Source organism: Bacillus rossius, chromosome 3, assembly GCF_032445375.1.
Source record: "Bacillus rossius redtenbacheri isolate Brsri chromosome 3, Brsri_v3, whole genome shotgun sequence".
Classification (NCBI taxonomy): Eukaryota; Metazoa; Arthropoda; class Insecta; order Phasmatodea; family Bacillidae; genus Bacillus; species Bacillus rossius.
The window spans coordinates 80,844,214-80,863,067 of NC_086332.1; the positions used below are offsets into that span (position 1 = coordinate 80,844,214).

The 18,854-nt window shown below is 34.8% G+C and overlaps 1 protein-coding gene across 1 annotated transcript in view; it reads left to right on the plus strand.

Moving 5' to 3' along the window:
• Positions 1–18,854, plus strand: part of LOC134530962 (ATP-binding cassette subfamily G member 4-like) — a 341,027-nt gene that overhangs the window by 248,439 nt on the left and 73,734 nt on the right. The window contains exon 2 of the mRNA XM_063366331.1: positions 9,567–9,684. Within this exon, the coding sequence (XP_063222401.1) occupies positions 9,567–9,684 (118 nt within the window). The remainder of the gene's footprint in view (positions 1–9,566; positions 9,685–18,854) is intronic.

Below are 18,854 nucleotides of genomic sequence, written 5' to 3' on the forward strand. Positions count from 1 at the left end.
AACACGTACCGAGACTACAGCATTGTCTCTCGCGTGAACTGAAATCCATGCATTTACAGTTTGCGACAACAGATAGCAGCAGTGTCTAAAAAAATTGTCATCTGGGACTATATGAGTCGCTACAATCGATTGTGACACAGCTAGCCAATGATCAATGCTGATCACACAAGATAGCAACACATGCGGCCGCTGACTCAATTTTAATTAAGACTGAAAACACATACTCTTGTTTAAAAGTTAATATAAATCAAAGCCGTCTGAAATATCAATAGGGTTTGAAAGTAATTGTAGTAATAGTAGTAATATAGTATAGAAAGTAATTATCACGAGAAGAAAAGCTTTATTAAAGCATAAAACAAAACAGCAAACATTTCAAACACTTAAAATAGGGTATTTTACTTCAGAAGTGGTTTTAACATTCGAATAAGGAGCTGATTTGATAATCTGAAATTTTGTAATAAAAAAAAGCTTAAAAAATTTACATCTGATTAAAAATTCCGGCCATGTCTGCTCACGTGGTGTTGATCAGAGATCATTGTCCATGAACCGCTCTGAGTGTCTGTTCATATCGTTGTGCCAAGTGATCTTGTTCAGCTTTCAAAACACGATGGTGCAACAGAAAATGTGGTCGAACTACGATCAAACCTGTTTCTGATTTATGGTAGATCACGCTCAAACTCTAATGGTGCAACTGGTCATACGACGTCTTTAACTAAACACAGAGTTGCAAATATCCGTCCTTTTCCTTCAGCGTTGGCGATTTGGATGTGACCGCTGAACGATCTATACCGAAACATCTATTCAGCTACGAAACACCGCAGTTTTAGAATAGTCTCGTATAGTAGTACCTCTCAGCCATCAGTTTAGATATAACTGTCCCGAAAAAGGAACAGTTTTGTGTACTTAACAGTCACTTAAGTCGTCAGGAATAGGGTGAGAACACATTCAAGTCTGCAGCACTTTCCTCTAAAATGCTTCTCTAATCGAGGTTTCTTGGCGTGTGGGATTACGCCGTGTCAAGGATGAGGTTTTCACCGACGTTTCGGTCGAAATTGCAGTCGCCGTCTTCAGGGTAGCACCCCAGCATCATCATAGTAGCATCCTACCTATAATGCTACCACTGACGTGTTGGTCGACGTAACAGTCTCCTTGATCAGAGTATCACCCCAACATCATCGTGGTAGCCTCCTACCTAGAATGCTAATTTGATGATGGTTACTGCATTGCCAACAGAAACAATGTTGAAACTTTCTCCATTGACGTGACTACAACCCACAATCTAAAAATTTGCAGTCAATGGCCGCGAAAGAATACAATTTTAATTATCTTCTCAGATCGGCTAAAGAAGTTCGTCTTGACTTTGATAGGACCGATGGTAAGCTAAAACCGTGTTTCAAACGTCCATGTCTCGGATGGAAATAATCTCGCTATGCCACTGTAAGAGTAACAAGACGTTTTTTTTTTGCAAACAACCTTGGCGATTTTTTTGCGGTTGATCACCGTTTACAGCAATGAGACCACACTGAAATCACATCATTGTATAAGAAATATTTAAATTTTTAAGTCACCAGTTATAAAGTGCGTTTTGGTAAAAACCACGTAACGTCCAACGGATATTTACGAAAAATATATATGCCTTTAAAATCGGTTTCCTTGCTCAAAATCTTAATTCGTTTCGTGAAGAAATCATATTTTTCAGAACTTGAAAGAGTGGTAAAATATATTCTTGAGTGGTGTCTGCCAGGATTTCCACATTTCTAGGGTAGACATTTTATTTATTTGGCTGAGTACAGTTTAACTAGTACTGTATTTTTTGAATCAATAATATACTTGTATTTTTTTCCTTCAAATTAAGTAATTAATGCATATTCGTGACCAGCACCCTTACAAACTGTTTCAGATGCGGCTGACTGCGACTGCACTTAACAGTAGTCTGCGCTTAATGCAACACACGCTACCCTTCTCGAATGCAGTAAAGCTTTCCTTAGCAAAGTAATCCAGATGCCAAAAAAAATTGTTAAAAAATGTTTAGTTACGTCTCGCTTTGGAGCTGTATGGAAACGTTGGGGCTTCTTATATCAGGTCGCGCTGGAGAAGGATATTTTCTGGATCACTTTGTACTTAGATCACTTTGCCTCACAACACTTTAATTATGTTTTGTGGGCTGTCTCTAGTGACGTGGCTAGCTCGTACAGTGAGAGTCAACGTATCCAGGGAACGTCTTTGAAGATGAGATTTCAGTTTCTAGATTAGCTTTCAAGAAGTAGATTTGTTCCTATACAGGTGACTCCCAGGTGGCTATTCAAATTTTAGGGAAATAGTTAATTACCTATATAAAGTTACAGTCGCTAAAAGTGAAAACTTCGGTTAGTGGTTGATATGATACATAGCAGGAACACAAACTTCAACAATTTTCAGTCACTGAAGTTATCAGGATGCATCAAGTAATCAAAATGAAGCAAATGTTTTTTTTATTCTTTTTTATAATTGGAAGAAATTTCCCTGTGTGTATTTCAGAGCGCGTGTATATAGCGGGAAGCTATTGTTGTGGCCGGCTGCAGCTATGAGCAACGATTCCTCGCAGCCGGACGGTAGTGGGTTCCAGTGCCGAGCGGTGAACTGGCTGTTGGCCGAATTTAAGGGACAGGTTCCCCATGAATGAACTCAGAGCCATAAAATTTCGGTTGCTCAAGGAACACATGCAATATGGAAACAAAACAATTATTTGACCGCGAAGTCAGTGGCTCAGTAACTGGCCGGCAGTAGCACGCGACTGCCAATCACTGCATTCAAAGCAGCGGTTCTCGCGAAGTTCCGAGCACGAGGGAAGTGTAAGTCACGCCGACTTGCAGGGAAGTGTGTTCGACCTCGTCGCCGGATCTGTCTCCCGCAGAAGCCGCCCTGGCGCTGGGAGGTGGGGTTGCTGTGTCGAGCAGAACACGCTCTCCAGACTTGGAGGTAGTTGACGTTCGCGGCGCGGCGCGCTGAGCAAATTGCACGTCGCCGCTCGGCCTTGACTCTGCAGTAGACGGACGTAGTAAAGAGGAGGGGGAGGGGGGACACATGACTGACGATTGTGCAACAGTCATGTGAGGCGAGAGTAGAGTCACGCGTGATGACCACCGTGAGAAGGACAAGGTGGCGTGGCTTCTGAGAACCACGCGTCCTTATCCTCGTACTTAACTACTGGGAACGAAATAAAAGTTTGTAGAAAAAAAATTGTATTAATTGCGATTGCTACTTAATTTTTTAGTACGAGCTATAAAACTGTCACTTGGAATCCCGCGAAGAAAAACAATAAGTTGTAAATGACTATACGATTTATGGTCTAAAGTGCTTCCCAAGTCTGGTGTACGTCATTGAAAAGTTTTTACAGCAGATGTGAACTCCAGGATAATTATGATAACTTACATTCATATTGAATTTAAATTTATCTTTCCGAAACTAATTTAGATTCTTCCATACATTTTTATTTTGATTTATTTAAATAACATTAACCTCTGCTACAACTTAAGAAATGATATTTCTGAGAAAGTTGAATAAAATAATGTATGTCTATTAAGTACTGAACAACAATAATTGTATTACAAATAATAGAGTGTTTAAGCTAGACACTGAGCGTCTCAATTATGTTTAATTGAATGAAGTGCAACCACAGCGAATTTAATCACAGTCGCAAAATGGTTTAGTTTAAATAATTATAGACTACATCTTTATTTTACTCATATTTATGTGACGTGTTATTATCCTCAATTATTTCAAAGAAGTAACTTTGGTGACGGCTGCGAAATTCGCGGTGGTTATATAACTTCATTCCGTGAAACATAATCCTGACGCTCATTGTTCCACCTTAAATACTTTCTCTGTTATTTATATAAAAATGTTATTCAGCCTCAACTTCAAAGACGTGTTTCAGCTTTGGAAGCACGTTTTCAACTTATTTTGTCGTTATGAACCTGCAGCCGATAATTGGCGGTCTAATTCAGACTTGCTCTATATATAAATCTCTATGGAAGAAACCTATAAAGCCTAAATAATGTAACTTTTCTTAGTTTGGACTTTTAGGTAGATTTAAAAAAAAATACTATCTATTGTAACCGTTACCAAGGTGCGACTTTTGGAAAATTTTTATATAGTTTTAAGTTTCATGGTCCATAGAACCCAAAACCATCGTCAACTCAAAATTGTATATATTTTTATGTCTATATGTATTACAAATTTGTGGACACGATAACTGTCACAATTTTTCACAAATCATTTCTAAACTGATACATCAAATCTAGTAATGGAAAATCTTGGTTGAGTTTATAAATGGGAAATATCCAACCAAAGTGGTAGAAATGGGGATGGTTTTTTAAAAAACAGAAAAATCGCTGTAACTTCCATAATATGGAAAATATTACATCCGTTTGAACGAATTATAACTTGTAGGAGTAATACCAAAAAATTTTGTCTGAAAAAGTTTTTGATACGACTAACCATAACTGCAAGGGGATGAAAAATCAAGGGTTGGTGGACAAACAAAAAAAGTCATATCTCCCTTCGTAGGCACAACATCGAATTCGTACAAATTATGTAGGTATTAATCTTGTTTTTATCTAAAACGTTTCTCTGAAACAATTTTTGATAAAAATAACCATTTATACAGGTGGTTTTAAAATAAAATAGGGGAATTTAAAGAAAAATATAATTTAAGTACCATGTGCATTGTTAAATCCGTTCTGTTTTATTGTAATGCCTCAAATTATTTTCTACATCTTTCGTCTGAAATAATTTTTATACGACTAATCATTATTGCAAGGGGTATAATAAACAAGGGTTGGAGGACAAAAAAAATGCATAACTCCCTTAGTAGGTACACTATCAAATCCATTCAAATTGTTTGTAAATCTTGTAATATTTATCTAAAACATTTGTCTGAAACATTTTGATTATACATACTATTACTGCAAGGGATGGAAAAAAGTGTAGATAAACAAAATTTCATTACTTTTTTTAATAGATATACTATCTAATCCATTATAATTTATTGTAAAACGTCTAAACTTTTGGCTGAAACCATTTTTGATGAAATTAACTATTACTTAAAAACAGAGGATAAATTTAAAAAAAAATAAAACCTTTTTAGTATTAAATTTGTCGGAATTTATTAATAACCATCTTAAAGTGACGTTAAACATTTTTCCCAAAAAAAATAATACGACCACGTATTAGTGCAAGGGTGAAAATTAGTGTTTGAAGATCAAAAATAATTGCATACCTACCTTAGTAGGCATAATATGATATTTGTTAAGACATCCAATGCTGGATGCATTAAGTTAAAAACGTTCAAAGTATTTCCTCTGAATGGAATATGAGAAAATGTTAAATCAAACTTGTTTGAATATTGGTGAACATATAGGATGTTATGTAGGCTACATTACGTTCTTAAAATGTTCCAGGAGTTTATAGAAGTTTCCAAAATATTTCCAGAAGAAATTGGTTCTTCGATATCTACCTACGTATGTAGGCTGTGCTGAAAGGGATTATTATTTTTAAAGTATTGCCAGTGGTACAAATTCGTCAAAATTGACTTGCAAAGTAATACATTATGTTTGTGTACGAACAAAGACAACCACGTGAAGTGGTTTACAAACACTGTTTGCAGAACTAGAGTTGACAGAAGTATACGTAGACTACCGAACTACTTTTGAGAGTGGTCAAATTTAAGACAAGTTACATGATGCACACCACGTGAAGGGAATGGTGATTCAACCACCGGTGGTCACATGAAATCATTTCATCTGTAAATAACACTCTGAAGTCTATTCCACAGTTAAATCTAAATCGCAGTTTTTTTCCCATATCTAAGAAGGAACTATTAACGTTTATTTTTTGACGCCACTTAATACTTCTGTTACAATAAACTACACGAAATGTTTTGTGAATGGAACAAACTATTTTGTCACTTACGCTGAGGTAATATTATTAATAACAGTAACTAATAAATAGATATGTTCAAGTTTCACAAATATTTTCGCTGTTAACCACAAAAAAATTGGTTAGGTATTTACTGACATAAATATTTTGAGGGGCATATATATATACATATATAAACTGCAAGTGTCCCAGTTCTGTGACAATGCTATAGCTGTCGTTTTCTACTTACATAGGCACTCCCGGGTCTCTGGATTTTATCATTCTAATATTGATAAGGTCTCTCTGACTACGCTCTAGTTCAGATAGTTAATAACGATCGTCATTCGAGTTCTTGGTCAAGATGTAGACTAAACGACAGGCAATATGCAGTTGCATCGTTTCATAGTACACGAAAAATTAATTTTCCCCGTGTCAGTAAAAAAAAAAAAATTAAGATAACTCTCGATGAAGTTGCATCTTTCTCTGGCTTCGCAACTCTTTGTCATGTTTGTGTGGTCCAAGAGACCCATTTATAGTCACTAGTTAGTCACTAATATAAGGGTCAATTTAAACTTCCAACACGACACTTTGTGAAAATCCCTGGGACTGCAAAACGTAACTCATCGGTTGCTTTCCTAGATGGAATCTAAATCCAATCCGAAGAAGGTACTTTGTAATTAGGCTCTACTTTTGTAGTAAGTGTATTAATGGCTGAAACTCTCCTGAGATGCGTAGAAGAAGTAGTTCTCCAATAGCAAAATGTAAAACTAATGCGCGAGTGTTGAGAGTCCGGCATGTTCTCACATGAATATGCTATGTATTTAGTTCTGTACAGTCTATGTCATGTAACGTGTTTCAAAATCGGATCAGTGGTCTACGTAGCTTCCTGTCACAGTTCTTCTGTCGACAGCAGGTGTAAACAACCTTAATTTATATTTCTGTTTTCGTAAACCAAGTCAATGTAATGCTTTGAAAGTAAAATTTAGGAAACTCGGTATCACTAGTTATATTTTTGAGAACTGTACAATTGGGAATATCATACATAACACAGACTTTAGAAACGTTGCGTTGGTACATTGTACGCCTTGCAGTTAGGCAATGCACGTTTGAGACATGAATTGCCTGTTGCCTACCACCAGGCACTGGGGTAACCAATAAGCGAGACAATTCCATTCACCAGCGTGCATTTGCCTGAAAGTAGATGAAACCCCAGTGCCGTATCGTGTGCGCGCTACTTATGTGTTGGTGTGGTACACATGTCACTGGCGTGATGCGGCGCCATTCTCGCACTTATCACTGAAAATACTATTTTCTCAGTGTTTTTTTTTTTACCTTTGTTGGTCACGTGGCTGGATAATTGATATCTAAAAGCGATAAGGTTGACAATGAATCGCGCATAATATTTATCTTAGCCTTTACACATGAAGCTTTAGACTGTCGCGATGTCTCTTCGTCGGTAATTTGCCTCTACGGGGCATGTAATCACTATCCTAGAATTCTATAGACTATGGCTGCATAAACACGCAAACACACATTCATTTCAATTTTAATTTAAACATTTTCTTTATTTTTACTGTTAAATTTCAGGTTTACTATCAAAATAAAAATTTATCTTTTAAACTTCCAACACGACACTTTGTGAAAATCCCTGGGACTGCAAAACGTAACTCATCGGTTGCTTTCCTAGATGGAATCTAAATCCAATCCGAAGAAGGTACTTTGTAATTAGGCGGACATAGGCGCGCTTTAATGTTATTTTTTTATCTTGACTATTCAGTTACCATGTGAATCTTTGCAGGCTGTTTGATGGCCTAGACATGGAGCTGCCTTGCAATGCCACCAATTAAAAAAAACTTACCATTTTTATAATCTTGCTGCCACTTTCCTTAATTTGCTTCCAACCTGACTGAGACAAATGGAGTATTCAGATCGAGCATTTGGCTTACTTCAGGGCGAGGGAAGTGTTTAGAGGACAAGTGAAATCCACACCCTGATGTGGCGGCAGTTTCTTTTCTTTTCCATTATCTGTGATAGTACGGACATAAACAATCCATTAAAATAATATATATTTTAAGCGATTGTTTAAAGTTTGAAGAGTGATAAGTTTTGTTTTATAACAAAACCATTGTTTAGAAGCTGATTATGCACAATGTAAGATATTGGATAAAAATCATAAACACGCGTAGTAATAAACTCAATTTTTATTTTTTTTCCTATATTTTACCTCCAATGTGGTGAAAATGGGTTGATCTTGGTATGGTAAAATATAATAATATCACTAAATCAAATTTAGTGCGAGAAAGATATTAAATTATCCATTTATGTATTCCATGTTTTAACATTTTATTTTATTTACATTCTTGATGAGTTGAAATGGTCTCAGGTAATTTATTTTAAAAAAATAATTTTCATTTATAGGAATCACTGAAAGTAGGATATGATAAAGATGGCATTGTAAATATAAAATTAACTTAAATATTTTTTCTTACAGATTTTGAGACTTTATCCTAAGTCGGACAAAAAGGAATAAATTTTATTTAATTAGGTTAATAGGTATAACCGAATTAAATACGAACAATTTTCACTTCACGCTTGGCTTTAAAAAGGTGAGTGGTGAAAATTTTTGTTTGGTTATAATATGTCTATGTAGCCACTAATAGCGAAATTATAAAATATTTGACTTTCGTTATTCACGTTAAAGAATAAATATGTAGTTATGCTACTGTTTAGCGGTTTTTGAAAGTTATTTTCCTAGTTAGGTAAAAACGGATGTTTGGTTTTATTAAGGCTTTGCATGTCACCAAATCCAATTAAACAGTAAATATGAAAGTTTGTATGCGAGTGTTTTACTTTATTTTTAATCGATCCTAAATGTACTGAAAACAATTTAGTGTTAATTCATTAAAGTAAAATTCTAAGTTTCTAATCTTCATTGAATTTATAGTGTTTTATTTTACCACTTCCCTGAATTTTTTTCCAGTGAATGGAACCGTTTAATGATTTGGAATATGGTTGCGTTTATTGCTTCAAATATCAATTTTTTAATTTATGACATCCTTTTCTTATTATGTTACAATTTTAACACTATACGGAAATATGTTAGCGCAAAGTTTAGGGTAGTTAGTTAACCTATTTAACTGTACGAAAAATTAACGTTAGATATTGGTGTATTTCATGTACATTTGACTATTTCCTAAACAAATGTTAGAGAAATATAATGTAATCATGATATATTTCCACATATTTATCATTACATGTTAAAAACTTTGCCAAAATAATTTTATGGGGGAGAGATGAGAACCAGGGGACGCCATATTGATTTCAGTTATTTTTTTATGCCATAACAATTTTTTTTTTACTTTTTATATTCAGAATGTGATTTCGTTGTGGCAAAAATAACACAATTAGTTATTTTATAAAACTACATTATAATATGCGCTAACAGTATTACTGCAGTTTCAAGTAATTCCCAGAAATTAATCCAGTACTTAACGCCAGTGACATCGCATGGAAAAGTTGCTTGAACGAAGTCAAAACTTTGCATGTCGAACGATATACGTAAAATGAGTTCTGGCCTGAAAACTGAAACCAAGATGGCGTGTCTCTCCCCCCCGGCTGGCCCTGGCGTGTGTATCTGAAGGACGCCGTGTCGCGTGTGTGCTCCTCAGGCAAGAAGATCATCCTGCGCAGCGTGAGCGGGCTGTTCCGGGCGGCGCAGCTGACCGCCATCTTGGGTCCGTCGGGAGCCGGCAAGAGCACTCTGCTCAACGTGCTGGCCGGCTACAAGTGAGTGGCGCGCGCTGGGCTGGAGACCACCGGCCGGGGGAGGATCCAGACGGAGCACTAGCCGTGAAGCCACCCCCCCCCCCCATTTCCCCCACATATTTGAATCAGCTGATCTAACCTGTTTTCATTAACGACTACAGTTAAGTCCCGAAGGAATTTACATCAAAATATTGCCAGTTAATGAGTTTATATATGCATATATATAATTCTGAAATGAACCTTCATAATAATATTGATACAAATTGAAATGATGGCTGAACGACATAATAATTTATTGAAGTTTTTTTTTTCTGTATGTAGTAGATTGCGGACAAAGTTTTGTTATAAAAATTTTCTGAAAAAAGGGGGTTGTCTGTAAAGTCGGTTTACGGACAATAATTTTACGTGATAACGTCATAAGAACACATTGATGAAAAATTGCATACTTTTTAATTTTAAAATATTACATATTTATAGTTTTTGCAAATTTAATTTAAATAAATTGTTTAAATATAATCACGAACAATTAGTTAAAAACCCCGCCTTAACATGTTTGATATTATAGAAGATTTTCTCGCACGGTGGTTGGCCGATTCTTGCACGCTCTTCTCAGGCGGAACGTGACAATGAGTCATGCTTTTACGTGCGTGCAGCCGGCGTTCATCGATTTATAAGACGTTATCACGTCAAAAACTTTCTGAATATTACTTGATTCTTAAAATCCATAAATTTTGCTTAAATCTTCAGCTTTGTAACCTCAAATACAAGTACAGCTGATACAGTTGTAAACAAACAGCCGCCATCATAGGTACGTGTATTACGAGGGCTATTCGTAAAGTAAGTTCCGTTTAGCCATTTAAAAAAAAAAATTAATTCTTGAAAAGAGAAGTTTTCATTGACATCTTTACTTTACTGCATATCTACTTCACATTTTCGGATAATATCCATTCAGTTTCAAGAAATTTCCGTAACACTGAACCAGTTCTTTAACCCCTTTGCTTATAAGTTGGCAGCCTGGGAATTGAAAGGACCCCTTGAACATACGCATCATGGATTTCGAATACGAAATGCGCGTAGCCTACGTGCAGGCGCTTTGTTAACATCTTCGGAAAAGTTTAAGCAATCTCCGTACTCGAGTCGAAAAATGATGGCTACAGTTTTATGGAACCTCCGTTGTATTTTGGTTGATTCAATGAAACGTGGGTCAACAATTACAACAAAAATTGAAAACTTACGATTTTCAACTGGAGTAATTTCAAGAACTGATTGGCGATTATGTAAATATGTAAAGTAGGTCTATAGTAAACAGAAACTGTCTATAAAACGTTTCCTTACTTGTTTATCTTTTAATGACCAAACGGAGTCCTCGTACTACACTTACCAATATGGTGGGCGTTTGTTTACAAATGTATTAGCTTTACCTACTTGTATTTGGGATTAAAAATCTGAGTATTTATGCGAAATTTATGGAATTTAATAATCGAGAAACCTTCATGTTGTTTAAGGACAAATTACTTCAGAAGGGTTTTTTTTAGAAAAAAAATTGTGCGCGAGTCTAGGTACAGCAAAAAAAGGCTTGAGTACTTAAGTATATTCTTATGTCGTCCAGTCATCATTTTAACTCATAACAATAATTTTAACGTTCATTTCAGAGTTTATATATAAACATATTAACCGATAATATTTTGATACTACTTTCTTCCGAAATTAACTATAGCCGTTAATCAAAGCAGACTAAAACCAATATAAACAAACGTTCGACATATTGGTATGTGAAACTCTGAAATAAAATGGGGGGAGGGGACTGGCTTCATGTATGACAGCTAATGCTCCATTTGGATACTTTCCCAATCTGTGCTGAAGACCTGTGACACTCACGTCTTCGTCCGAACTCGACCGACAAACGTTGCCTGCAGGTTCATCACGATAAAATAAGTTTGAAAATATTTGCATGACTTATAGTCTCAATTGCTTCGCAAGTCTGGGATGTGTATTTGAAGTTGGAGCTAAAAAAATTATATTGTGCATTATAAACTATTTAAGATGGAACACTATTGATTGAAATATGTTTAATCAAATTTTGTCACTTTCTCTGTTATCTACATAAAAAAAATGAAAACGTTAGTTAAAAATATTAATTCTCCGAAAGTTTTTCACCGATTGCTTTGAAATTTTGACACAACGATTTCATTCGAATACGCGCGTGTTTTTATGTGCTTATTTCACACCTGTGACATGTAAAAAGATAGATAAAAACATATATAGGTAAAACATGGATTTTTAATATTTCCATTGCTATAGAGGGTCTATATAGAAATAGAGAGACATTTAGAAATATGTATATAGAGGACAGATATAGAGATATAGGGATATAGCGCTAAAGAGAGATAGTGAACGTTTTATATATATGTAGGTAGAGATATAGAGATAGAAAGATAAATGGTGATATACATAGAGAAATAAATGGATAGAGAATTAGAGAGTAAGATAGATGTTTTGTATATGTGTTCCTACGTCAAAAAATTTACAAAAATATTGCTTGAGGCATTGCAACGCATGCCGGGCATTAGCTAGTTTACAATAACAAAGTTGTTCATCTCCAACTTCAAAGACGCATACTAGACTTGGGAAGAATTTGAGATCTTAAGTCCTACAAATGTTTTCACCTTTTTTGTCGTGATGAATCAGCGGCTGAAGTTTGTTGCTCGAATTCAGACTCAACCTGTATAGTACGTGTACCATAGCACGGTAATACTGGCATTCTAGTTGATTCGTAAATTCATTGCCACGTCCCCAAACTAATGACATATCCTGATAACCCAACTAGATCTAATCCCTTTAAGTGTATATGTACTAGCTGTTATGTGTTCTTGTCTTAAAATTATCTCATTGTGTTGTGTTCTTATTCATCCTCAAAGTCTTGTTTTCTATATAGGTTCTTCATCTTATCACTGATATTATCCATGTTCTTGTTTCTTGGGCATTATCATTACTTCTCACTTCATAAATTCGTTCAATTTAGTTTGTATTTCCCTACCATCACTTCTAGATTAAACTAGGATTAATAATTGTTAATCATACCCACGTCCATATCCCTCTTCATTTCTAATTTATGTCACTCTCCCTTAATCTGTATCCTTCTATATTTTTTATATAGTTCTCCTTTATGTTTTTTTTATTTCTCTTCTACTTCAGTTCTCATCTTCAGTTTTCTTCTGTCCTTTATAATCTTCTTCACTTTCTTCTCCATTTTATTTTTTATTTATTTTTTATTTTAAGTAGGTATTCCAGTATTTGTCCATATCGCGATTTGTCTTCATATCCTCAGGATTCCCATATAGGTACTTCTTTTTTCTTCTATGATCTTCATATTTCTTATACTTCCGTCTCCATCGTCAGTGATCAGTCATCTCCATCTTTCTTCTCCACGTCCCCAAGAACAATGTACCAACAAGAAAAAATACCTAAATTCATTTCAACAAACCGTATGCAATCTTAATGGAAGGAAACATGTTGCAGCAGCCAGTGCAAGTGAAACTGCCTGAAGCCAGAAAGTAACGTGAATTTCTCAGTTCTGTAAACACAACCCAAATTTTTATTCAGTAGGTGTATATTTGACGATATAAAAATTACACTAAGTAATTAGGTTCTAACTAAACGTAATTAGGGTTTTCTATGTATGTCAAATAATAGAACCATGTGTCATCATCTTGTACGCTCATGTACTGGATGTTAATCCATGTTTGATTTCAACCACTGGCATGTTACTATTTCATAGTCCAGCTATTAAGTTGCTGCTGATTGCCTTGAAAACTAATATTCTCTGCTTGTAATTCCGCTAAGTTTAAAATAAATAATACTGTAGTAAATGGTTTTAAAGTGGTAGAAAATTTACACATTTATTTATTCCCAACTTGACATGATTCATGGCGGTTCTGATGGTTAATATAATATACATTATTCATCAGTTCTGTATACTTTCTATTCTTGATTGGACCCGATGTCGGAAATCAACTGTACTCTTTCATATTACTCGTAAACTACGAGTGAAAAATACTGTCATTGATGGTCCAGTTATATAAACTCGCGTAAGATACAAATAGCAAACTTGTCGCTCATTGTTTTCGCCACAATGAGTGCTCTCGGCTAAAAATTAGCTCAGTATTTTACACTGTTGTCGTGGCATGCTTGACTTTCGAGTTTAAACTACGTCTTAATGTTTAAGTTGACCGAAGTTTCGCTGCAACCTACATTCAGTATTTCCTGTGCTCAGTTAGCCCGACGTTGTTGACAGCGAGGTGTAGCGAAACTTCGGTTAACTCCAACATCACGACGCTGCATCAACTCGAAAGAAAATACTATTAATATATGTTTCATTTACTTGTAGAAGAATTCTGATTAATAATTACCAAGAAATATTAAATTTACTTACTCCCAGCTTAAACTCACAAAAGTACCAAACTTTTGAACTCAAAAACTCTTCGAGTCTACAGAAAAAAAAGGGGGGTACTTTTTGTCCTTCTAAGTGAATTTTTATCCGTTTATGGTATATAAAACGAACGAGTGAAATTTTCTGACAGGTGGCTTTATTAAAGTTTTGGTTTGACAGTTGAAAATTCTTCCATCATTTCAGAGGAAGATGTTGGTAAATGATTGGCTATACTTGTTCTTTGCAGGACAAGTGATTTTTTTAGGTAATATTTAGTTCAGTTTTTCACAATAATCTGTCAAAAAAGTGGATTAATTCATGAGATACGCTAAAGCAACGGAACACAGAACTATGACATTATTTCGACGAAGAACCAGTTTATCTGGAACAATGCAGAACTCTTCATTCTTCGTAGAGAAGTGCGCAAATATACTATAAATTCTTACGGCGACTGCTTTGCGCTTGTTCTGCTACCAAGGATAATAATGTTTTTCCTTACATTTTGACGTATATTCGTTTATGCAAATGTCTCCCTCGTGCGATGATCGTTACAAAAGCAGGCAACAGTGACTGCACAGTATCGAGGCGACCTTCGGCCACAAACTGCTGTTCGTGGGAGTGAACGTCATTTGAATACAGCATTCGCTGTCATGTGTACTTTAGGCGAAAGATTTGAAAAGAAATGAGGGAGGTGAAGAGTTTGTCTCCGACGTAAGGCCTCTTAAGCAAAGAAAATCGATGTTTACTCTTCTCTCGATCTTTTACACTTTTTCCTTGTTTACCCTCGAGAAAAAAAAAAAGCCTTTTGCAAAGTTGTCGCCTTGGTGAAAATTTCCAGTAGAAAATACTTCCAAGAACTGCGTTCAAATGTTGTTCATACCTCGTGGACGCAACTGGTTCCAAATAAGCTTCCAATTTTTTTTCAAACTCGTTATTTTGCAGGTGCTTACAGGGAATGTCCCTGACTTTTATTCGTAAACCCGTACACTTTTCAACGTCTGCGAATGGCATCAAATGTGTGAGACGAAATATCTCTACCAAATTCTGTGCAAGCCCACACAGAATGACCAATAGCAACAACTTGTATTGGGGTATGATAGCTGATGTCACACTTCGAAATACACAGTGTCTATTGTAGATGTTAAGCAGTCTTGCACAGCGGGAGTTTTTCGTTGAATGTAAGCATAAATGAATAATGGTACTGACATATTAAACCAATTCACACCATTGCCACAAATTTCTATCTGAGTAATCAAAACTTTTATGGGAGCAAAGCATTATTATTATTATTATTATTATTATTATTATTATTATTATTATTGTGCTACAGATTTCTCATCTTAAATGTCTTAGCCTCCCTAAACCCTAATAATTTCTTAATACCTGATCACTGGGGACAAGATATTATGATATAATTGTTTTACTTTTAGATCAATTTCGTTTTTAAAACAGGAGATTTCGGTATTATTGTTTTTTTATTGTTGTACGTGGTATTTATTCATAAAACAGTGTATTATTTAACAAATATGAAACTAAAATATTTCTTAGAATTTAAATTTAAAAAATAGTCTCATTTTGAGGAAGACGTGATGCACATTTACGAAAAAAAATATTAAAGACCAGAAATGACAGTAAAATAAAATAAAAATTGGCCAATTTTTGTGTGTTTTAAAATGTGTCAACGTCATTAATGAAAACATGAGTAACTTATAAGAGATGCAAGATTAAAATTCTAGGTAATACTAACCTTCTCCAATCCATTTAGTACATACATATTAGTAAAAGATTCAATCTAACTATTCTGTCAATTTACCGTAGTTAAAAATAAAATATTTGTAATTTTATTTCAGTTTCGTCTAATTGCTGATTTATTACGTGTTTTTTTAGTTACGTTTTGATTCTAAATGGTGTATTATATGCATTTCAATGTTATATGTGTTGACCCCTACAATAATCACATAACCGGGATGAACGGATTTTGCTCATAATTTTTGAGTCCCACGCAGTTGAGCGAACGCCATATGTTTGTTTGTAAAATGTTTGTTTGAATTTACAAACAACCGTGGCCGTGTTCCGAACGGCCAGCTTCACTACACTGTTATAAATTACAGTAAATTCGCGTACTTAGCTGCGAAGAATGCACCTCACAAAAAAGAAGTTTTCTTCGAAGTTTCTGATTTCAGGATCTTCCTAGAAACTATGCTGGACTCTGCGTTCCGTTGTAAACACATGTACACACGCGCAGAAAAATATTTACTGTACTTTTACAAAAGATTCATTTGGAAACCAGTTGCCAAGAAGTAGTTTTTAATGCTACAAGAAAGGTATTATATCTTTGTACAACACATGGCTACGATTATTTTTGCAAATATTAAATATGTTTTTCTAGATAAACCTGGGTATTTCATACGAAAATTGGCCCATAATTTTAAACTTTCATAAATTATATTTCGTTAGAGCATAATTTTAAACATAGAAAAGATAATCAAATATTCAACCATTTAACTGTTTGTGTTTTATGATGCTTATTATTTACGCAGTTTCTACTGGAAATATATTCAGTGAACGGTTTACGAAGAACTTTAACTATCGGAGGTACTGGGACAACATAAAAACTAAATATCCGGGTAAGAATACAAACCCAGTTTTACTGTGAACACTATTTTGTACATAGTTATCTAGTTGTTTTCATGTAAATGTACAAATTTACAAATATCTGTAATTTTACATGGATACTTCTGTTCCATTTACAAAAAAAATATACAGTACGTGTAATGAAGAAGAGTTTTTTTCTGTAACAACGTTTTGAGGATTGTGTCAGTACTCCAAGGCGTATGCCTTTCTTGAGAAGCACTTAAGACCATAATTCGTAGCATGTTTTCGACTTATTTTCCGTGATAAACCTGTAGCCAAAATATTTTGGATTGAATTCGGACTCGTTTTCTATTATTATTTTTTTAAAGCAACAGCTTAAATCTTTTGTTACCCATACGTACACAGCAACACATACATGGTCTCGTAATGGTATTCCTATTCCGTGCAGATTTCATCTGCCATGGCTCACCTCGGCCAACTTCGCTCCTATTTCTCCACTGCGAATACAACCTCGACACGGTTTTTGTAACATTCAACTCTGCGCAAGATTGTGCAAGACTTAGTAATGTACTAGATTATGGGACTTGTTTGCGACCTTCACTCGCTGGTCGCAGTGAGTGACTACAGCTCCGCTCCTGGACAAGGCCAACGTGTCTGACTTTTAATTGTGGAGGTTTGAACTCGTTCCAACCCGTCCTGCCACAATTAATATTATTTTTATCTTCAATCCAGCTACTCTTACGTTTAGCGTTGTTTGGGATGGAAGACTGCGGGTCATAAACGGCAAGTTTCATTTAAATACATGGACTTATTTGCAGTTGATTTGAGCTGACAATACCCTTAAATGTAAACAACTTTTGAATATGCGTGAGGTTGAAGAACTCTTGAGCCAATAAAAAATTTCTCGCCGTCAAAGCACCAATGATTTACGCTACAACCCGGGACAAATAAGAGAAAAATATCATTAGTTTGGTTATACTACGTTAATATCAATATGTAACTTAAGGGTTGCCACTACCCTCAAAATGGGTTATTGCATTTTTAAATTACTCTTCTTTAGTCACGTTGAGGGTGGAATTTTAGTAAGCAACGGAAATGCAATGAAGTGTACGTGCACCAAGGATGGAAGTTTAACATGATGAAGTTTAAAGCGCATGCGCGGTTCTGCTCTACACACCCGCGTGTCACGGCTTTCATAAACATCCAGAGACGTACCAAGCGTATCGGTGTGCCACATAAATCTTTGTGATATAATAACTATTTTGGGATGAATTTTCTAAAATTTAATAGTCAAAAAAAGAGTCGCAAATTTTTAAAAATACTTTATAATGTTGGGATTACATTAATAATAACCAAATATTTTCATAACATATTATTGAACAAACGTATATTAAGATCAGTGTTTAAGTGAAGGTTTCTGGTTTGAATTCCGTCAAATGAGGATAACTTTTTTAAATTTTAATTATATAATTTAATATTGTATTTTAGAATTCAGTTTAAGATAATTATACTTATTATTTCTTGTTATTTCTTTAACTAATTGTCATAATACTTTTCATTCATATCTCAGTGCGTTTGTTTCGTTATTTTACAATAGGAAGGCATATAAAATCATATAGATATTTTGGAGGGAAAAACTACACCCATTCTTTATCCACCTATATTTTAAATTTCTGATATAAATCATTGTGTTTTTATTCGAGTTCTTTCTATAAAACATGTCATTTTACATTGCAGAAAGCCTGAGGAATACAGGATATTTCAGATTATCTTTAAATAGTGTAAATACTGAAAACAAATTCGTTATCCGTGTATGACAGTTTGTTCGCTTACTCAAAACTACAACATGGATTGTGATGCTTTTTCCGCCATAATTTAGAGAATTCCTTCCAGACCGTTTATGTGTGCAATACATTCATATTAAGTTTAAATACATTAGATAAATCTTGATGTTTAGTAATAAAGTTGTAAAGATACACTTTTAGAGCGTCTACGTGGCTTACGCTGACTTATACATGACTGTACATCAAATTAATGTACTGCAAAATTGTTTGTCCTAAAAGTGTTTAAAGAAAATTACGTTATAGCAGTCTATCTTCTAAGCATGACTCACGGTAATCATGTTTATCTTTCAAAATTGTTTAAAATATAGCAAGTTATTTTCAAA